The 16,551-nt window shown below is 55.6% G+C and overlaps 2 protein-coding genes across 2 annotated transcripts; both read right to left on the bottom strand.

Annotated features, from left to right (window-relative positions):
• Window positions 1-1,092: 1,092 nt before the first annotated feature.
• Tnni2 (troponin I2, fast skeletal type) lies at window positions 1,093-3,243 on the bottom strand. The gene is made up of 7 exons (XM_026781621.1): window positions 3,140-3,243; window positions 2,927-2,933; window positions 2,383-2,424; window positions 2,007-2,135; window positions 1,777-1,866; window positions 1,400-1,576; window positions 1,093-1,264 (listed from the first exon to the last, which is right to left on the bottom strand). The coding sequence occupies exons 1-7, from the start codon at window positions 3,145-3,147 to the stop codon at window positions 1,169-1,171; spliced, it is 549 nt and encodes a 182-aa protein (XP_026637422.1). The 5' UTR covers window positions 3,148-3,243; the 3' UTR covers window positions 1,093-1,168.
• A 2,044-nt stretch (window positions 3,244-5,287) lies between these two features.
• On the bottom strand, window positions 5,288-15,025 carry Syt8 (synaptotagmin 8). The gene is made up of 9 exons (XM_013347774.2): window positions 14,964-15,025; window positions 7,435-7,559; window positions 7,143-7,315; window positions 6,657-6,755; window positions 6,356-6,514; window positions 6,115-6,282; window positions 5,872-5,977; window positions 5,636-5,769; window positions 5,288-5,542 (listed from the first exon to the last, which is right to left on the bottom strand). The coding sequence occupies exons 1-9, from the start codon at window positions 15,023-15,025 to the stop codon at window positions 5,309-5,311; spliced, it is 1,260 nt and encodes a 419-aa protein (XP_013203228.1). The 3' UTR covers window positions 5,288-5,308.
• Window positions 15,026-16,551: the final 1,526 nt, after the last annotated feature.

Below are 16,551 nucleotides of genomic sequence, written 5' to 3'. Positions count from 1 at the left end.
GTCCCCAGAGGTCTGACCTGCTGCTGTAGAAATCAGTCTAGACATTGGGGGACACGCTCAGGGCTGAGGCTCTGCCTAGAAGGGGCTTTGGGAACTGGTGAAAGGAGCATGGTGGAACCAAGACTCCTGATGCTTGAGGGAGGGCCAGGGAGCCATCCTCAATAAAGGGAATTCTGATTGTCAGTGAAAGCCCCCCAGAGTCACTCACAACTCCAGAATGCGGTGGAGCAACCCCTTCTGGGATCCCCACTAAAGACCTAGGACCCTGAAAGCATCTCCCACAAAGCAAGGGTGGGGCCACAGTCTTACCTGTTGGGGATATTGTCTTAGCTAGGCCAGGACCTGGGACTTACAAAAACAAGACAAGTTCCCTTCTGAGTCAAGATAGCACCAGGCTGGGCCTGTCACAGTTCTACCCAGGAACAGGGACCCAGGTCTTACCAGCTCACTACAGGCCTTTGGAGGAAGTAGAGACTACTGACTTAGAATAGCCATGTGCACCTCTGTGGGAAGGCCTGGAGCCTGTGGTCCAGCTATGAAGTCAAGTGCTGTACTATCCCAGGCCACATGTTCCTCAGAGTGAGTGTATTATTGGCCTTGTTAGACCAGTAAGATCCAGGCAATGAGGCATCCAGGAAAATTGTGCAGGCTCAGCTTTACCCTCATCCCTCAATGTCCAGAGAGGGGCAGGAACTAGGTAGAGTGTATAGGAGGCGTCAGTCTCGGGATGGACACACAGGGTCAGCCTTTCAGGGTGGCTTCTGACTTTTGGCTGAAGATGAAGCCCTAAGAAGGGGCAGCGCTGGAAGAATGGAGACTGAGCTTGCCTCAGGGTGCGCCTGCTAAAGGCCCGAGTGGATGACTGTACCAAGGCACAGAGGCCCTAGCCTAGAAACTCCTGCTCAGATATGGTTGCTGTCCCAAGTCCAGACATGGACCATACCCCCCAGTTATGGGGTGCAGCCCAGGGCTCTTGGACTGTACCCAAGCTGTGTGGCCTCCACGCTGGCACACTGCTGATCACTGCTGCTGGACTCCAGGATGGGCAGACAGAACTAGACCAGACCAGTGGTAGGGATGTGAATCCTTTATTGGCATGAGGCCAGGTACTCCCAGCCTGGCTGTTGGGTGCTCTCCCAGTGGTGGAGTGGGGTGGGGCAGTGGGCAGTTAGGACTCAGACTCAAACATCTTCTTCCGGCCTTCCATGCCAGATTTCTCCTCAATATTCTTCCTCCAGTCACCCACATCACGCAGGTCCCGCTCCTGAGGGTAGAACCAGAGAGGCCTCAGACCCACCCCGGTCTTCCCCAGACTACCCTGGGCCTCAGTTCATTCTCTAGGAATGGGACAGTGAGTGAGCTCTCTCTCTCTCTCGGCTTCCTCTGGGTCCTGGCCTACCTTCTCGGTGTCCTCCTTCTTGACCTGCTTCAGGTTGGCCCTCAGGTCCATGCACACCTTGTGCTTAGAGCCCAGCAACGCCTTCAGCATGGCATCAGCCGACATACGCACCCTCCGAAGTGGGGGCCTCTTGAACTTGCCCCTCAGGTCAAATAGCTTCTGATTCATGTCTTCCAGCTAAGAAGAAGCAGAAGGTTTAGGGACCTGGAAGCCCCCACGTCCCTGATGTTGTTGGCCTTGTTTTCACACCACCTGGTTTTACCCCATATTCGCTGGCCCCACCCCCACATCATTTGGCTTCACCTGGCTGCTTCAAGTCCCCTGTCCCTCCCGCCTCCACTCATGACCCCTGAAGCCACTGGCTCCCCCCCTCTCACCTCCTTGCTGCTCTTCTGCACCTTCACCTCCATGTCGTATTTCTCCTCCTCAGCCACGTCAATCTTCGCATGCAGTTGTTTGCAAAGTTCCTGGGTGGGCAGGCAGCGGTTGGGTGACCACCCTGACTCTTGAGGACCCCTGTCCCCTCCCCGTCCTGACCCACCAGGCCTGACTGGCTGAGAAATAGGGGTAGCAGGGCCTTGGGTGGTGTGTGGCAGGAAGGGACTACCTGCACTTCAGACATGGAGCCTGGAATATGCAGAGGCGGGCAGTGCTCGGACAGGTAGTTCTGCTTCTCGGATTCACGGCGGCTTTCCTCTTTCTCCAGCTCTGTGGCCGCAATCTGGAGCATCACACTCTGAGAAGCAGAGAGGCGGGAGTGAGGCTCTGCATTGACTGCCACCCCCACCTCTGTACCCCCAGCTCTCTGCAGCCTATAGGTGCAGTCTCCAGGCCCAGATGGCCCTGTGCAGTGACTGCCACCCCCACCTCTGTACCCCCAGCTCTCTGCAGCCTATAGGTGCAGTCTCCAGGCCCAGATGGCCCTGTGCAGTGACTGCCACCCCCACCTCTGTACCTAGACCTCTGTGGCAGCCCGTACCTACCTTCAGGTGCTGTCTCCGGGCCGTGATGGCCCTGTTGCGCTTCTGCAGGATAGGGCAGAGAAGGCAGAGTCAGGCTTTGGTAGAGCTTTGACCTCCTTGGAGCCATCTGACCCAGGGTTCTAAAGGAGGCCACAGGGCCACTGCCCAGGGCCCTATTTTTTGTTTTTGTTTTTTTCCTTTCCTTTTCTTTTCTCCCACTCCAGCACCTGCTTCAGGAACACATGTCTGTGGTCCTGCTACTTTGCTTAGGTGACACATAGGGCTGAAGTCAGTAATGGAGTTAGGGAATGGGGAAGGGGTGTGGCCAGGACTCAGAGGCTATGGGCAAGGGAAGGCCTAGGAGGTGAGTGGTGATCAGAAATCAGAAAGGAGAAGTGATTCCCCTGTGATTAGGCCCAAATCTCACTTCCCTCTCACTAGGCACCAGGTAGGTACTTCCTCTAGCTGGGGTTGTTCAGGGGGCGGGGCACTTGACAAGTGTGTCTTCTGACTTAAAGTCTCAGGACACCGTTATAGCCTCGTTATAGCCTCGAGTGATACTCACCTCCTCACTGTCCCAGGAGGAAGAGGAAGAGGGAGGCGGGAGGGAGAGAGAAAAGAGAAGTTAGGTTGTGGTTCCATGAGAGTAGCCATGGAACCTTGGGGTAGATGGGGTTGAAGGGGTGTGTGGTAGCTACAGAGAATGGGGAGATATGGGACCCAAACAGTGGTGACGGGACTGCAGTGAGGGGGGGAGGTCACACTGGGTGCCACTTACTCCCCCATCCTGAGGTTTCAAGCTCTGAGCCTGTAGGGAGAGAGAGGTGAAGATGTCAGTGTCCGTCTTGCACGAGGCCCAGCATGGAGGCCTGAGCTCACCAGCCCGCTTCTGCTCTATCCCCAACTCAGACCTTCTCAGAGGGCAAGGATTTAGAGGACATCCCCCACCCCCACCCTGAGGGTGAGAAGTAAGAGGAGAAAGTGTTCCCAAAATGTCCCAGGCGGGGCTTGAGGAGCTGCAGCTGTCCCTGAGGGAGGGGTGGGGCTGGCCAGCACAGGTGGCTGCCAGAGTGAGCCTGTTATTTTTAACTCTTGCTTCTTTGGCTGGAGAAGTAAATACATAGGAGAAAGAGCTCTTCTATGCGGCCTGGGGGCTCAGGTCCCCGCTTGCTTGACCTGAATATCCTCTCGCTTGTGTGTCCCCAGAGTCAGAACCTGCCATCAGAGGCCCTGATGAAGACCTCTGCCCCCTCCTACCAGCACCTGCTGCTTTTCAGTCCCAGTTCTGTGGGAGCCCCCAGAGCGAGAGCTATTGGCAGTAGACCCCAGACCCCAAGTCCCTGCCCAGGAAAGTCCTCCTGTGAGCTAGCCTGAGTAGTGTCCTGTTCTCCAGCCTCAGGAAGATGGGCCAGGCCTCACCTAGAGTCTGTGCAGCACGACTGGGAGCGAGGTCAGGCAGGCAGCAGTGAGCTGGGCTGGTGGGCCAGGGGGAGGGGTATAAATGGCTTTCCCTAGGCCGGGCCCCTGCTCAGAAAGGGCATGGAGTCTCCTCAGACCAATGGGGGCACAGAGAGGAGGAGAGCCTCCCCACCTGCCCAGCCTCCTGGCCAGCCAGCCCAGGCGCTGGCCTGTCCAAGAAGTCTTGGGGTGGGGGGGTTGGTTTGCTCTATTTATGTCTCAGTGACAAGTTCAAGATGTCACCCTTGTTCCTGCAAGAGCCCTCAGGACAGCAGGAATTACACTGTATGTGGGTCTCCAAGGTACCCACCCGGCTCAAGCATCCACTGAAGTCTTCCTCCACAGGAAACCTGGCCTCCTAAGTAGGCTGAACTGGAGTCACTGTCAAATAGCATGGCCTAGTAGTAGCTCAGCACCCATCTGGCTACTCAGTGCCTGCTGGGTGCTCCCTCCCTGCCTGGGCCCCTGGGGTGATTGTTCATCACATCAGTCCTCCTATAAAATTGGATACCACCCCCCCCAAGAAACAAGCAAACAAAGTTTCCAAGACAAAAACAGTTTCCCTGGCCCTGTGTGGTAGTCAGGGTTCAGGAGAGGAATGTCCTTCTCTTGTAGTGAACTTGCCTTTCTGCCCAGGGAAAGGAGAAAATGGGCCCCTGGACCAGCAGCTGGGCCTCTCCCAGCCTGCCACACGCCCTGCCCATGGGTGTCTCTCTGCACAGGCAACTTGGAACATGTCCTTCAACCCCATAGAGTGGTGCCACCGCCCTAGGAACCTCTCTCTGACCCGTGGGGGCTCAGGGCTCTTGGTTGCCTAGGCAGGTCCTGCATTGCCCGGCTCACTGGGGCCAGGCCCTCGCCCCTTTCCTGCTTCTGAACCCCACCCAGAGACACCCAAATCATGGCTTGGCCCCAGCCCTGCTGCTCTGGGGCCCCTGAGGATCAGAGGAAGGTAGGAGCTGCTAAAGCCCGCCAGATGTGCTGGGATTAAGAGGTACATCACAGGCCAGGACTGCGCGCCCCCAAAGGCCCCAGAGCAGCTTCCAAAGGCATCTACTGCCCCCTGCTGATGGTATAGAGGACACTCCATACCACCATCCCTCATGATTTGGGGGTCTCTTCCCCACACTGTCTCTACACGCTACTCCTCCCAGTCTCCCACTTTGTCCCCACAGGGTCAGCTCTAATCCCCTGCTCCTCTGCCACCCCTGGGTGCCAGAGAGGATGCTGCCATCTCCCAGGGAAGACCTAGTAATCAGGCCTTGAGCAGAGGCTCAGGACTGGCAGAACTGTCCAGAGCACCCTACCCCATCCTTGAGAGGACAGTGGTGCCAAGGTGGAGCCCACCTTGTGTCTCAGGTTCTCCTCACAGGGCTCCAGCAGGGCACATGAGTGGGAAAGAGAAGGCATTTATTACAGAAAGCTCAGAAGAGCCTGGACAAATGCCCACAGCTCCATTAGGGGAAACTGAAGCTCCATTAGGGTTCTTTTAGGAGCGAGGCCTAGGCAGGGGGAGGCGAGGCTTCAGGGCCAAAGCACGATCCACCTCCCTGGGGGACTGCAGGTGGTGCCACTGGGCGATGGGTCGCCTGGCATGGGCCAACATATCTGCCCAGTGCTGCAGGGGTTGACCCGAAGCCCGGGAACCCAGCAACACCTTGCCCACAGGTTCAGCCCGGAGCTGCAGGCCATGGGCCCAGACAGCCAGCACCAGGTCCACACTCTGCAGACATGGAATGGGAAAGGGCTGTCAGTTTTGTCAGTCTGACCCAGCACAAAGTCCTAGGCCACTCTGCCCTTTCTCCCCGCTCCTCACCTGGAGCTGGCTAAAGGGAACCAGGAAGGTGAAGGCCTCGTTGAAGTAGGGCATAGTTGTGTTCTTCTTAGAGGATGTTTTCTTCTTCTTCCATTTCCTCTGGTTTAACATGAGCTGGACCTTTACAAAGGGTTCTGCATGGACAAGAAAGTTCAAGAGGGGTGTGTCCCATACACGCACATGGGAAGGTTGAGCACAAGGGCCCAGCCCTCTGTCCACCCCCATACAGCTCTTACCTGAAATCCCTGGATTCAAACCCCGAGCCTCCAGCACAACCACAGTCAGGCGGCCTGAGGTGGGCACGTAGCGCAGTGAGAAGCACAGCTCCCCCATCTGCTCAGGCTGTGAGCAACAAGACAGGGCCGCAGCTGAGAGGGTCATCTTTGCCCTTGGGGTTTGGGAATCAGCAGGTACAGTGCCCAGACCTTGGTCACCCCTACGGCACAGGCAGGGTCTGGGCCCCTGCCAGCCAGGCTTACCTCAGTGGTACCAGGAGGGCCCAGCTGGTACCAGTTCTCCAGGACATGCTGAGGGTCTACAGTGCCCAAGGATAGCTGGAGCTCCCCCAGAGGCTCGTGTTCCGAGAACCGCTTGAAATCCAACAGCTGCACCTTCAGGGTGGCCCCGGGCAGCTCTGCTGGTGGGACCTGCAGGCAGGGCTGTGAGATGGGTCCTACTGCTCTGGCCCCAGCCCGCTCTGCCTACCCAGGTCAGACTTACTGAGAAGTGGCATGTCTCTTCAAACATGGGACAGAGAGTCCCCCGGTGCACCTTTGTCTCATGTCTTCTCCCAGCCTCAGTGGAAATGCTGACGCAGGCGTAGGGGTCTGCTGTGCCCTCGGCCTTCAGGTTTTCGGCCTGCCTCAGGCCCACCCTAATCTGGAGTCCAGTGGGTTGGCTCAGCCTGAGTGTGTGTTGGGGGAGGGGTCCTCTTCCCACATTCCCCTCTACCGGGCACTTCACCCATCACACACACCCTCCATCAACTACAGAGCCTCTGGACGTCCTGAATGGGACTTACCTCCTGGCTTCCAGAATCATACTCCAGTGAGAGCAGCAGCCGTCCCCACTGTTGCGGCCCCCCAGAGCAGGGCTCCAGGCAGTCCACATCTGGTTGAACCTGGGGTGGGTGGAGGGGTGGTCAGATAAGTATGGTTGAGACCAATCCTCAACTGGAGGCCTGGGCTCTCATAATATAGGTCAAACCACCAGCAGCAGGCCAGCCCACACAATGGCTCATATCCTCAGCGCAGCTCCCTGAGACCAGCCATATCTACTTCGGACATGATATACATCGTACTGCTACTGGAGCTTCCAATAACCCATGGACCAGCATCTGCTTGCTTCCTGAACGCCTCCTCCCCCATCACCTTTGCTCATCTCCTTCCTCTGCCAGGAAGGCCTGCCAGGGCTGCCCTGAACTCCCTAGCCTGGACCTTGCATTCCCCTCCCTGCAGTGAGCCAGTACAGGATTGGGCACAGGTAGACACAGGTCTCCGCTCCTCACCAGGTGAGTAGTGGTGCTGCTGGGAGCACTGCCCAGGCCCACAGCTTCTTTGTCTTTGGGCTGCTTCCTGCGGCGTTGGCAGCGGCGGCAACAGCAGTAGACACCACAGAGCAGACAAGAGACCAGGAGGACTCCAGCAGCAAGAACGATGATAAAGAGTTCCCAGCGGGGCCCTGGGCCAAGGGTACAGGCTGCTGAAATGCCTCTCTAGACAATCTGGACCTAGACTGGACTGGACTAGTCTACTAGCCCGGACCATGCCCACACCACTCTTGGGGTTCCAACCACTCACAGGGGATCCTGGTAATGAGGTCTGGAATGAGACTGGGCTCAGCAGTGGTGTCAACTGGGGCTGAGGTGCTGCGGGGGTCTGGGACACGCCCCATCTTCCTGCCTCTGTTGGCTTGGAGGAGGTAACTGCGGAATCCAGGTCACTTGAGGGATGGCCCTTTGACCGTGGTGTACTGCCTCTTCGGCTGGCAGCAGCAACTACTGAGTTCTCCCTAGATCAGAAGGCAGCCGAGGTGGCCAGGGGCAAGGGTGCTAGTCTGGAAGCTAGGCAGAGAGAGACTGGCCTTTTGCCACTTTTCCCAGTCTCCAGCCCCAGCCAACTAGGCCAAGCCTGGGCAGTCTGGTACCTGCTTTTGCTGACCCTTGCTCACTGGAACCAACACACATTGCAGGAGGAACTTTGTCCTTTTTTTCTTGGACTCAGAGGATTTTTTTAGGGGTGTCTCATTTCCTGAGGAGGACCCATCATAGCCCCCTGCATTCCAAAGACGTACCACGTTCTACCAGGTAGTCCAGTTAACTGTAGCCTCAGAGCCAAGAGCAGCTTGGGCCATGAGGTCATGTGGGAGGGAGCTGGGGCATAAAGCCACCAGCAACTGGGCATGCGCTCCAGCAAGCCTAGGCTGAAGGAGCTTTGCTGGCATGGGCACCAGGCCAGCAGTGCCTGGGGATGAGGGCGAGGCGGGGGCAGGCAGGGGCAGGGAGAGCCTGAACATTCCTCCACGCTGAATCAATGCCGGCCTAAACTTGCCTACCTGCCTGCTTGGCCACCCTTGGCATGGGAGTGGGAAGGAGGAGGCCATGAAGCTAGCTGCCTTGGCCTCTGAATCCCACCTGCCCAGGGCCTGAGGAGGGTACACACCCGCCAGGCTGGCTTCTTCCACCATGAGCAGGAAAGGTGGGATCCCCAGCTGGGGGCTGGGAACTACTGCAACTCCATGAACTCAGATCTCCCTAGCCTCCCTCCCCGCCCCCGCAGCTTCCCTAGATGGCAGCTGCTGGCCAGAACTTTCTAACTTGAGTCTACCCCACTGTGCGACAAGAGCCTGCTACCCCTCCGGCCATGTCTAAGCCCAGACTACATACAAGTTACTAAAGCAGTCTACCTCTCCAGGAGTGAGTAATTGTGGGGTCAGATCCTCTCTCTCCTGTACCCTCAGCCTGAAATCCCCAACATGATTCCAAAGACACCCCCTCCTGCAACATCAGCACCTCACTACCTGGCAGACTGGAGAGAGGCAGTCATAGCTCAGAAAGCCCAGAAACATCCACCCTTCAGTGATCGTGGGTAGACAATCGGAGGGGACCAGGTTCTGTCTCCCAGGTCTCCCTGTAGGGATGCTGCACACGTGGGTCCATGAGCTTTCCAGGGATGGCCCGAGGCTGGGGCCCTGAAGTTGGCATGACCCTAGAGCAGAGGTGCAGACGGTGATTACAAGAAACCATAATGGAGAGCAGGCTGGTGGGGACCTGAGAGGGTCATAGTGTTAGGCAGAATGCCCTCCTCATCTCTTGAAACCCCTCAAATTTGAGCACAGGTACCCTATTTTAAATTCATCCCCAGGCCCTATGAATCATACAGCTAGATCATAACTTAATTTCAGACCCCAGTCTGTAATTTGGTAGACATGGAGACTTGATGGGTCCCCTGAAGAGGGAGGGGGTGATCTGCAAGCCTCAACAGCCTTCCTCTCCACTAACTTCACTCTTGTCTGGTATTATAAAGTCATTTGCTAGGCTGGAGTCCACAGGGGACAACCAGAGTGCCCCCAGTGGCACCTGGCAGAATGAGCGGGTGGGCTGGAGCTGGTATGTTGTTCCTCAAGGGTCCCTAGCATAAAAGGGCTGAAGCCGGGCTGAAACAAGTCTGGTTCCCTGAGTGGACAAAGCCACATTCGTCATTTGGTAAGGGTGAAGCCGGCGTGAATGTTGGAATTCAAGTAACATTGAGATCTCTCTCTCTCTCTCTCTCTCTCTCTCTCTCTCTCTCTCTCTTTCTTTCTCGTGTGTGTTTGCATATGTGAGTCCATTTCTTTGCCCTTCTTGTCTGAAGTTCCCCCTTACAGTAAGAACAAGTGGCAGAGGCACAGAAGCCAGACTTCTCACTGCATGTAGATCACGAAGGCATTCTGGATAGCCTGTCACATGTCCACAAGGGACTGCAGACTGTCTGGAAGCTAGCTTTGGAGGATTCTGGGTCCTCAGAAACACCAGCTTCTGATACTAGTGAGATTTTCAAGGCCTGGAGAGATTAAGGCCCCTTAGGACCCCCAGGTCCTCATGGTGGTAAAGGTGCAGGTAAAAATACAGCCACCAGGTGGAGCCATTCTCCCCACTGGTCCCCACCCACGGGTAGCTTTCAGCTTGCAGATAATGGACTTCCAGGGAAGCTGAGCCTGAGCAGGACAGATAGAAAAGAGGCTCTGTGATTCTCCAGTCCCAGTCCAGGGCCTTGGCTATCCCTGTTTGTATGACCGAGAGCAGCATGCACGCCCGAGTGGCAGGCAGGCAGGCCTTCCTGCTGACTTTCATAGTCTGCTCAGAAAGACTCAACCGGAGCTGTTTGGCCCAGGAAAGGGAGTTGGGGGTCCCTGCCACATCTCCAGGCTCCCTCCCAGCAGCTCTGTGCACCCAGCTCTGTAATCCCTTCTAGGCAGGGCAGCTGACTCATACCCGGGCCTGAGGCCTGCCTTCACTACCCCAGCCTCTCTCACCCTGTTCATTCTCCAAGGCCTGCATGAGCCCCACTTTCTCCAGGTATCCCTTCCAGGTCCCTCAGAATTACTTAGGCTTGGGCTGGATGCCACCCAGTGCCCCCTTTAAGACAGGAGCCACGTACAGTTGTGCTGGGCCTCTCCTCCAAATTCCCCGGCAGTCTAGGATCGAGTACCCATTACTTCTGGGTTAGACCTGCTACCAACTCCCTCCACCCTCAGTGTAACAGAACCTTGTAAAGCTTCACGGGGAGCGGTTTCTGTGTTCCCTTTCCCCAGGAAAGAAAGACACCCAGGACAGCGGTGGTCCTCCCTCACCTGATGTCTACTGCTTCCTGGGGCTGCCAGGCTCTGGCTTTCTTGCTCTGACCCTAGCCACCGCAAGGCTGGTTGGTCCACTCTTACGCAGCACCTGGAGCCACAGCAGAGCCGGCGCCTGTTGCTAGTGATCCAAAGAATCTTGGGGGGAGGAAGGGGTGTGGAGGCAGGGCTTTGGGGAGCCCCACCTCATGGCTGGAACTGCTGGCCCTCAGAAGCCAGGAAACTCCCTTGAGAGAGAGAAGGGCCTCCCCTTGTCTGAAGCCCTAGGGCAGGTGTCTGGACTCTGGGCTATCTCTAGGGGCTATTCAAGGCTGAAGGTTACCCCACCCACAGTGAGCTTTGCAAACAGGGGTGATAGGCTCTCTGGGCTGACCTGTATACAGGCTCACACACCCAGAAGGCCTGAGTCACAACTGCTTGGTTGAAGAGTGTGCCTCCTGGCAGTGCAGGCCTAGGGAGTCAAACACAGAGAAGGTGAAACCCTGCAGGGGACCTGCCTGGTGTTGTGTAGTGCTGAACTGAGCCCATTGGCTTGTTGTCACCCTCAGAGAACATTCTGCTCCATTCCCTTGAGTTTTCAGCTTCCCAATGAGCAAGCCTTCATCCTGGTGTCCAAGGTCCTTGCAATAATCTAACCTCAGTATCTGTTCCATCAATCTGGGTCCCACCATGTAGTCTGAGTTCCTCATTGTGCTCTGACCAGTTGGTCTGGTCCAGTCACTCTACAGCCCTTTATCCGTGACTGGCAGTCAGACATTGGAATGGTTAATGGTTAACGTGACCTATCTCACTAGGCCCAAGTCTCCAAGTCTCTGGGATGGTCAAATAGGTCTTTTTGAGGAAACTCCAGCTAGAGGATGCTCTGGGACCATGGCATATGGGCTACATGCATGCTGCTCACAAGTGGCTCTGGGCACATGGGCAGCAACATGAGGTGGTGGGTCCATCCCCTGTTATAACTCAGGTGATGTAACAGGGACTTACAAATATGATCAGAGGGGCCAGAGGTGTGCCTGCAGGGATATCAAGGCACCCTGGTAGCAAGCACCTGTACTTTGGGACCCACCAGGCCCCTGTAGAGCAGAGCTTCAGGCCCCACAAGTAGCTCCCACAACCCGGCTGTGTAGGGTCTTTGTGCCTCTCCAGAATGAGGGCGCCTCCGTGGCGAGACGGCGTCTGAGGTTCTGAGGCAGGAAGGAGAAAACCAAACAGAGCTGGCAGCCCACGGCCAGGCCCGCGGCCCCCAGACGGCGGCTTGGCAGCCAGAAGCCCCGTGGAGACCCTGGCGGGGCTCCTGGACTCGGATGCTTCCTTTGAGGATGCCTGGGGAATGTTTGAGGTTAGAACACACGGCAGACGCTGGCGGGAGAGCCCAGATCCTCTGGCAAAGAAAGAGGAGACGTGCAGGGATGGGACACGTGCTCCCTGCCTGTACTGACCCTGCTGTGAGCCCTATCCTGCTAGGCACCTCTTTTACCTGGGGTCTGAGACAGCCAAAGATGGGTACTCAACTTGTCTCAGCCCTCTGTATGTAGCTTGTGTGTGCACTCAGGTTACCTGTGTATTGTGGGATACAAGCTAGGTACAATATCCCTGACATTCCAGCTGTGTAGAACAAACAAAGCTCAGAACAAACCTGAGCTCCATTATCTAGACACTTTGGGAAGCTGAATCCCAACTTCTAAACATCTGGGGAGCCTGTACCTCATTGCATGAACATCTGGTAAGGCTGCGTCCTATCTCCTGAGCACTGGAGAACGCACATTGATCCACCACCTAAGCACCCAAGGAACACAGTACCCATCTCCTAGCCATCCAGGGAGGCTACACCCCATCATCCCAGGATCTAGAGAAATGGCACCATTATCGGGGCCTCTCTGGAGGACCTCCTGCCTGTGCTTTGGCATGGGTTGTGCACTCTCACTGCTACACCAGGACCTCATAGCCTCCTTGGGCATGGTGTAATGCTACAGTGTCTTTGGACATGACACACTGAGCTTTGAGACTCTATCGGAGACTCCAGGGATGTAAACCCTGACCTCCGCAGTGCCCAGGTGAGTCTTCCATCCCCTGTACATATGGGGACACATGCCCTATCATGGTGGAACTCACTGAATGACTGGATGCATCTCCTAAGGGCTTCAGAGAACTGGAGTTCGACCCCATCTATCATATAGCTTTATGAAGGCCTCACACACATTGGTTTGTGGTCTCTGTCCAAGGAAACCATAGAATGGTGTCTTTAATCTACTCTTGTGAATACCTGGGGGTACATGCCCCAAATATCCAACTGTCTCTGCAGCTGGGTGACCCGTTCCCTTTCCATTTGGGAACAGGAGCTCCATTCTGTGGTCACCAGGGTCTTGGACAGCCTGTACCCCATTTTCTGAATTGCCTATTGACACAAGGTACATAGGACTGCACGTCAGGCCGGAGGCCCAGGGCAGGCGCCACGTTCCTGTGGTTTTGGACACGCCGCTCCTGGGCATCACACCACTGTGAGCGTCCTATTCACCCTTGTCTCGGTTCTCTGTGTGCCATTCATTGAGCTCTGGGCTGCCTGCCCACCCCCAGTCGCCCAGGTGTCTGCACTCTGTACCTGCACCCCCAGAGCTGAGCCCACATGAGAGTTGACTGCTGAGTTCTCATCTCTGTGTCCCATGGGTCTGAGTGTGTGCTACCTACACCCCACTAGCTGAACATGGAGTTCCCACAGTCCACTGTACTGTGGATCTGAGTTTCCCACTCACGGGCTTTTTAGCGTTTCCATCCTGGTAACCCCAGATCCTCAGAGTGGCCTTCTGTAAACATTTGAGCCTTACAGACATTAGCCAGTTCCTTGCTTTGAAAGGTATAGTAGCTTCTTTATGTTTTTGAGACAGGGTCTTGTGTAGCCCAGGCTAGGCTAGAACTCACTAGGTAGCTGAGAATGACCTTGAAGTTCTGATCCCCCTGCCTCCACCTCCTGAGTGCTGGGATTGCAGACTACCAAGCCTGGTGTACAGGGCTGTGGGTGAGCTCAGGGTCTCATGCATCCTAGGCAAGAACTCTAGCCATTAGCTTCATCCCCATCCTTCTCTGGTCGATTCTGTCACCCTTTCTTGAAGTTCTTATGTGGGTATTTTGCCCACCAGAGAACTAAGGTGATCAAACCCTGGAGACCCGATACCTCGCTTGTCTGGGTGTCTGGGTACCTTTTGCTCTTAGCACCACAGTGACTAGGTTCCAAAAGTCCCACTTTCTGATGCTCACTGTCCTGTATGCTTCTGTCTGAGGGTCTCCATGTCCCACCCCAGTTGTCTCTGCATAAATGCAGCAGGCACCCACATCCAGGTGTCTGTGTGCTGTGCACAAGTTCTCAGATCTGAGCACCTTCCACACCTTCCCACAAGTATAGTGGTCACTTAAGGCTGGGCACAGCCCTGTCTTTTTACCTACATATCTGGAGATATGGCGATTGTGGCTTCTAAACAGAGAGCTTATGCTCAGGGTTCCCAGCTAGCTGCACCCTGCAACCTCTTCTTGGGAACCCTTGCTTTTCTGGGTGTCTGGCAGCCTGCCTCTTATTCTTCTAAACTGCTAGGTAGGAAAGTCTTCAAGAATCACGCCACAGCTCCCCCGCCCCAGTTTCCAGGGTCTCCGCCAACCCTCCCCATCACCCAGGAGCTGTGCGCCAACCCAAGAGTGCTGGCTGACGCTGACATGCACCCCACTCCGAGGCCCCGTCTTCCTCTTCATCATCGCCTGAGGTTTGGACAGCTTGTCCTCCTTCACCAGGGTCTTTGGCAGCCTAACACCCCACTGCCTGTCTCTCACGTAGGCCCACATCCCAAGGCAAGGGCCCCCAGCAGCCGTTCCAAGTTCCACTGCGTCTTTGGACGTTCACTGCCCATTCATCACAAGCGGGCGTCACGGCCCATGTGAGTCCATATCCCTTCTGGTCCCGGTCTCTATTCATGCGTGGCGCCAGGCTGGCTGCTTTACCTTCTGAGCGCCAGAGTTCCTGCTGTGGATATCTGAAGACCCCCCACAATCTAGCAGCATGTGGGAGATATGAACCCCACTGATACAAGAGTCTGGGTGTCCTGCACCCCCATAACAGAATTCCACAGTGCTTTACCTGACACATACCAGAGTGGAGGTGAAATGACCTTTGAGTGTGTCTGAAATTGGGGTGCTGTCCCTTGTAACCCCTATCTGAGTACCTGAATTGAGTATATCTGTGGATCTGAGTACTGGGGTGCACTGTTCCCTATTCTACCAGGGTTTCTGGGTGGTATGTGTTCACAACTACCTCTTATTAGACCTCACATAGGCCCATATCCTAGGTAGGGGCTCCCGGGTGGCCAGTTCCAAGCTCCAATGCATCTTTGGATGTCCCAACCCATTCAGGGGTGTCTGGGCCCAGTGAACCCATTCATCCCTGTCTCAGGGCCTCTGTACTCTATTCATGCACAGCTCTGGGCAGCCTGCACCCCGTCCACCCCCATCTCACAGACAGTCTGTGCATTGTCGCCCCTTTTCCAGGAACAGCTGCCGGGCAGCCAGCAGGCACATTCCGGGGTTTGGCCTGAAGCCAATGCAAACCCTAGCTTTGCTGGCGCTAGCAGCAAGCGGGGCGCGGGCTAACCAAGGAGAGGAGGGCAGGCATGGAGGGAGAATGGAGACCCTCAGTTTGGGGGCATGTGATCAAAGGCTTCCCTAGACACACACTGTCCTCCACCCAAGGGAACATTGGGAAGCCAAAGCCAGCCTGGGACAGAGGCCTGTCTTGAACTGGCTGCCAGCAGGAGCAGCTGTATGAACAGTGTGGGAGGAAAAGCCCTCCACCACAGCCGCTGTTTCCTGACCAAACTCCCTCCGCTGCCCACCCACAGACAGCCCACTGGCAGAATCATCAGCATCAGCCTCGGCAAGGTCCCAGGCTGAGGGGGGGGTGGGCAGAGGTGAGCATGGGGTCTTATCTCTGTTCCTGTAGACCCTAATCCCTCACCAACCCTAGTGGGGACCCCCCAGTGCTGGGAGAGCCACTGGAAAGTGAGTATTGGGCTCCTGGGCCCACTCAGGCTCTCTAAAAGATGGCCACTGGCTTATCTTGCCTCCAGGCCAATAGGAGACAGAGAAGAAGTGATTTCTTGGGGTCACATGGTTGTTACCTGGTGGTCCAGTAGCCTGTGTGAGGGAAGACCTGGTCTACTTTCCAGGGTCCTTGATAGACAAACTGATCATAGTTCTCCAAGTATGTGTAAGTTATCCATGTTCTCTGGGTGATGTGGGCCCTCGGTATCCTCTGAGGGTAAGAGACCGTCTGTGTTTGCTGGGTATAAATGACCATCCATGCTCTCTGAATGTGAAAGCACATGTCTGACTCTCCGGATAACTAACTAGTTGGTGTCTCTGAGTCAGGGAAGCTTCTAGGGCCAGACCTCCGGGCTCCTTTCAGGCCCCAGTCTGGAGCACCTTGACTTCTTGCTCTGTTTGGCTGGTCCGGCTTGCTCTCTGCAGTCCTGGATAGCCCACAGTCTGGTCCTGGTGTAGGGTACCCTCTTTCCTGTCCTGCCAATTATTCAGGATCTTACCTCCCTCCTGTCCACTGCTGTTCCACTGTCCCAAGGTACCCGCTTGTCCCAGAGATCTGGCCCTGATTCTACCTGGTTTTTGTTTTTCTTTTTGTTAGAATAGACAAGAAGCACCTTCAAACAAGTCAGGTTCTTTTAATGGTGGCTAAGGTTTTTCTAAATTTGTCTGATGGATTTTTTTTTGATAGACAAAGTATTGTAGAACTACTGCAGCTATGTGGGATCCCTACTCTGTGGGGTCCCTGATGTGCAGAGACCCTGTTCTGGGGGACCCTGCCATGTGGGTACTATGCTGTTCAAGGATTCTATTCTGGAAGGTTCTGTTGTACAGGGACCCTGCTTCAGAAGACCCTGCTATGTGTGGGTTCCCTGTGCTGAGGGATCCTGGCATGCAGAATCCCTGCTCTTGGGGGAATCCTGTATAGATCCCTATTCTGTTAAACCATGCTATATAGACACCCTGTTTAGGGGGACTCTGGTGTATAGGAAGTCTGCTGTGTGGGG

Source organism: Microtus ochrogaster, chromosome 8 (assembly GCF_000317375.1).
Source record: "Microtus ochrogaster isolate Prairie Vole_2 chromosome 8, MicOch1.0, whole genome shotgun sequence".
NCBI classification, from domain to species: domain Eukaryota; kingdom Metazoa; phylum Chordata; class Mammalia; order Rodentia; family Cricetidae; genus Microtus; species Microtus ochrogaster.
The sequence above is the reverse complement of the archived record's forward strand: the minus strand, read 5'-3'. Positions and strand labels throughout refer to the sequence as shown.

Bases quoted from the DNA above. Each gene is read 5' to 3' on its own strand.
- Tnni2 (XM_026781621.1), bottom strand. The intron at 2,136-2,382 runs GTAGGTACGGGC...TCTGCTTCTCAG, and splicing joins CCCGGAGACAGCACCTGAAG to AGTGTGATGCTCCAGATTGC. The intron at 1,867-2,006 runs GTAGTCCCTTCC...CTGCCCACCCAG, and splicing joins GCTCCATGTCTGAAGTGCAG to GAACTTTGCAAACAACTGCA.
- Syt8 (XM_013347774.2), bottom strand. From the start codon at position 15,025: ATGTGCCTGCTGGCTGCCCGGCAGCTGTTCCTGGAAAAGGGGCGACAA. The intron at 7,560-14,963 runs GTGAGATGGGGG...TGGATTCCGCAG, and splicing joins CGACAATGCACAGACTGTCT to TTACCTCCTCCAAGCCAACA. The intron at 6,756-7,142 runs GTGAGGAGCGGA...CACCCACCCCAG, and splicing joins GCAGCACCACTACTCACCTG to GTTCAACCAGATGTGGACTG.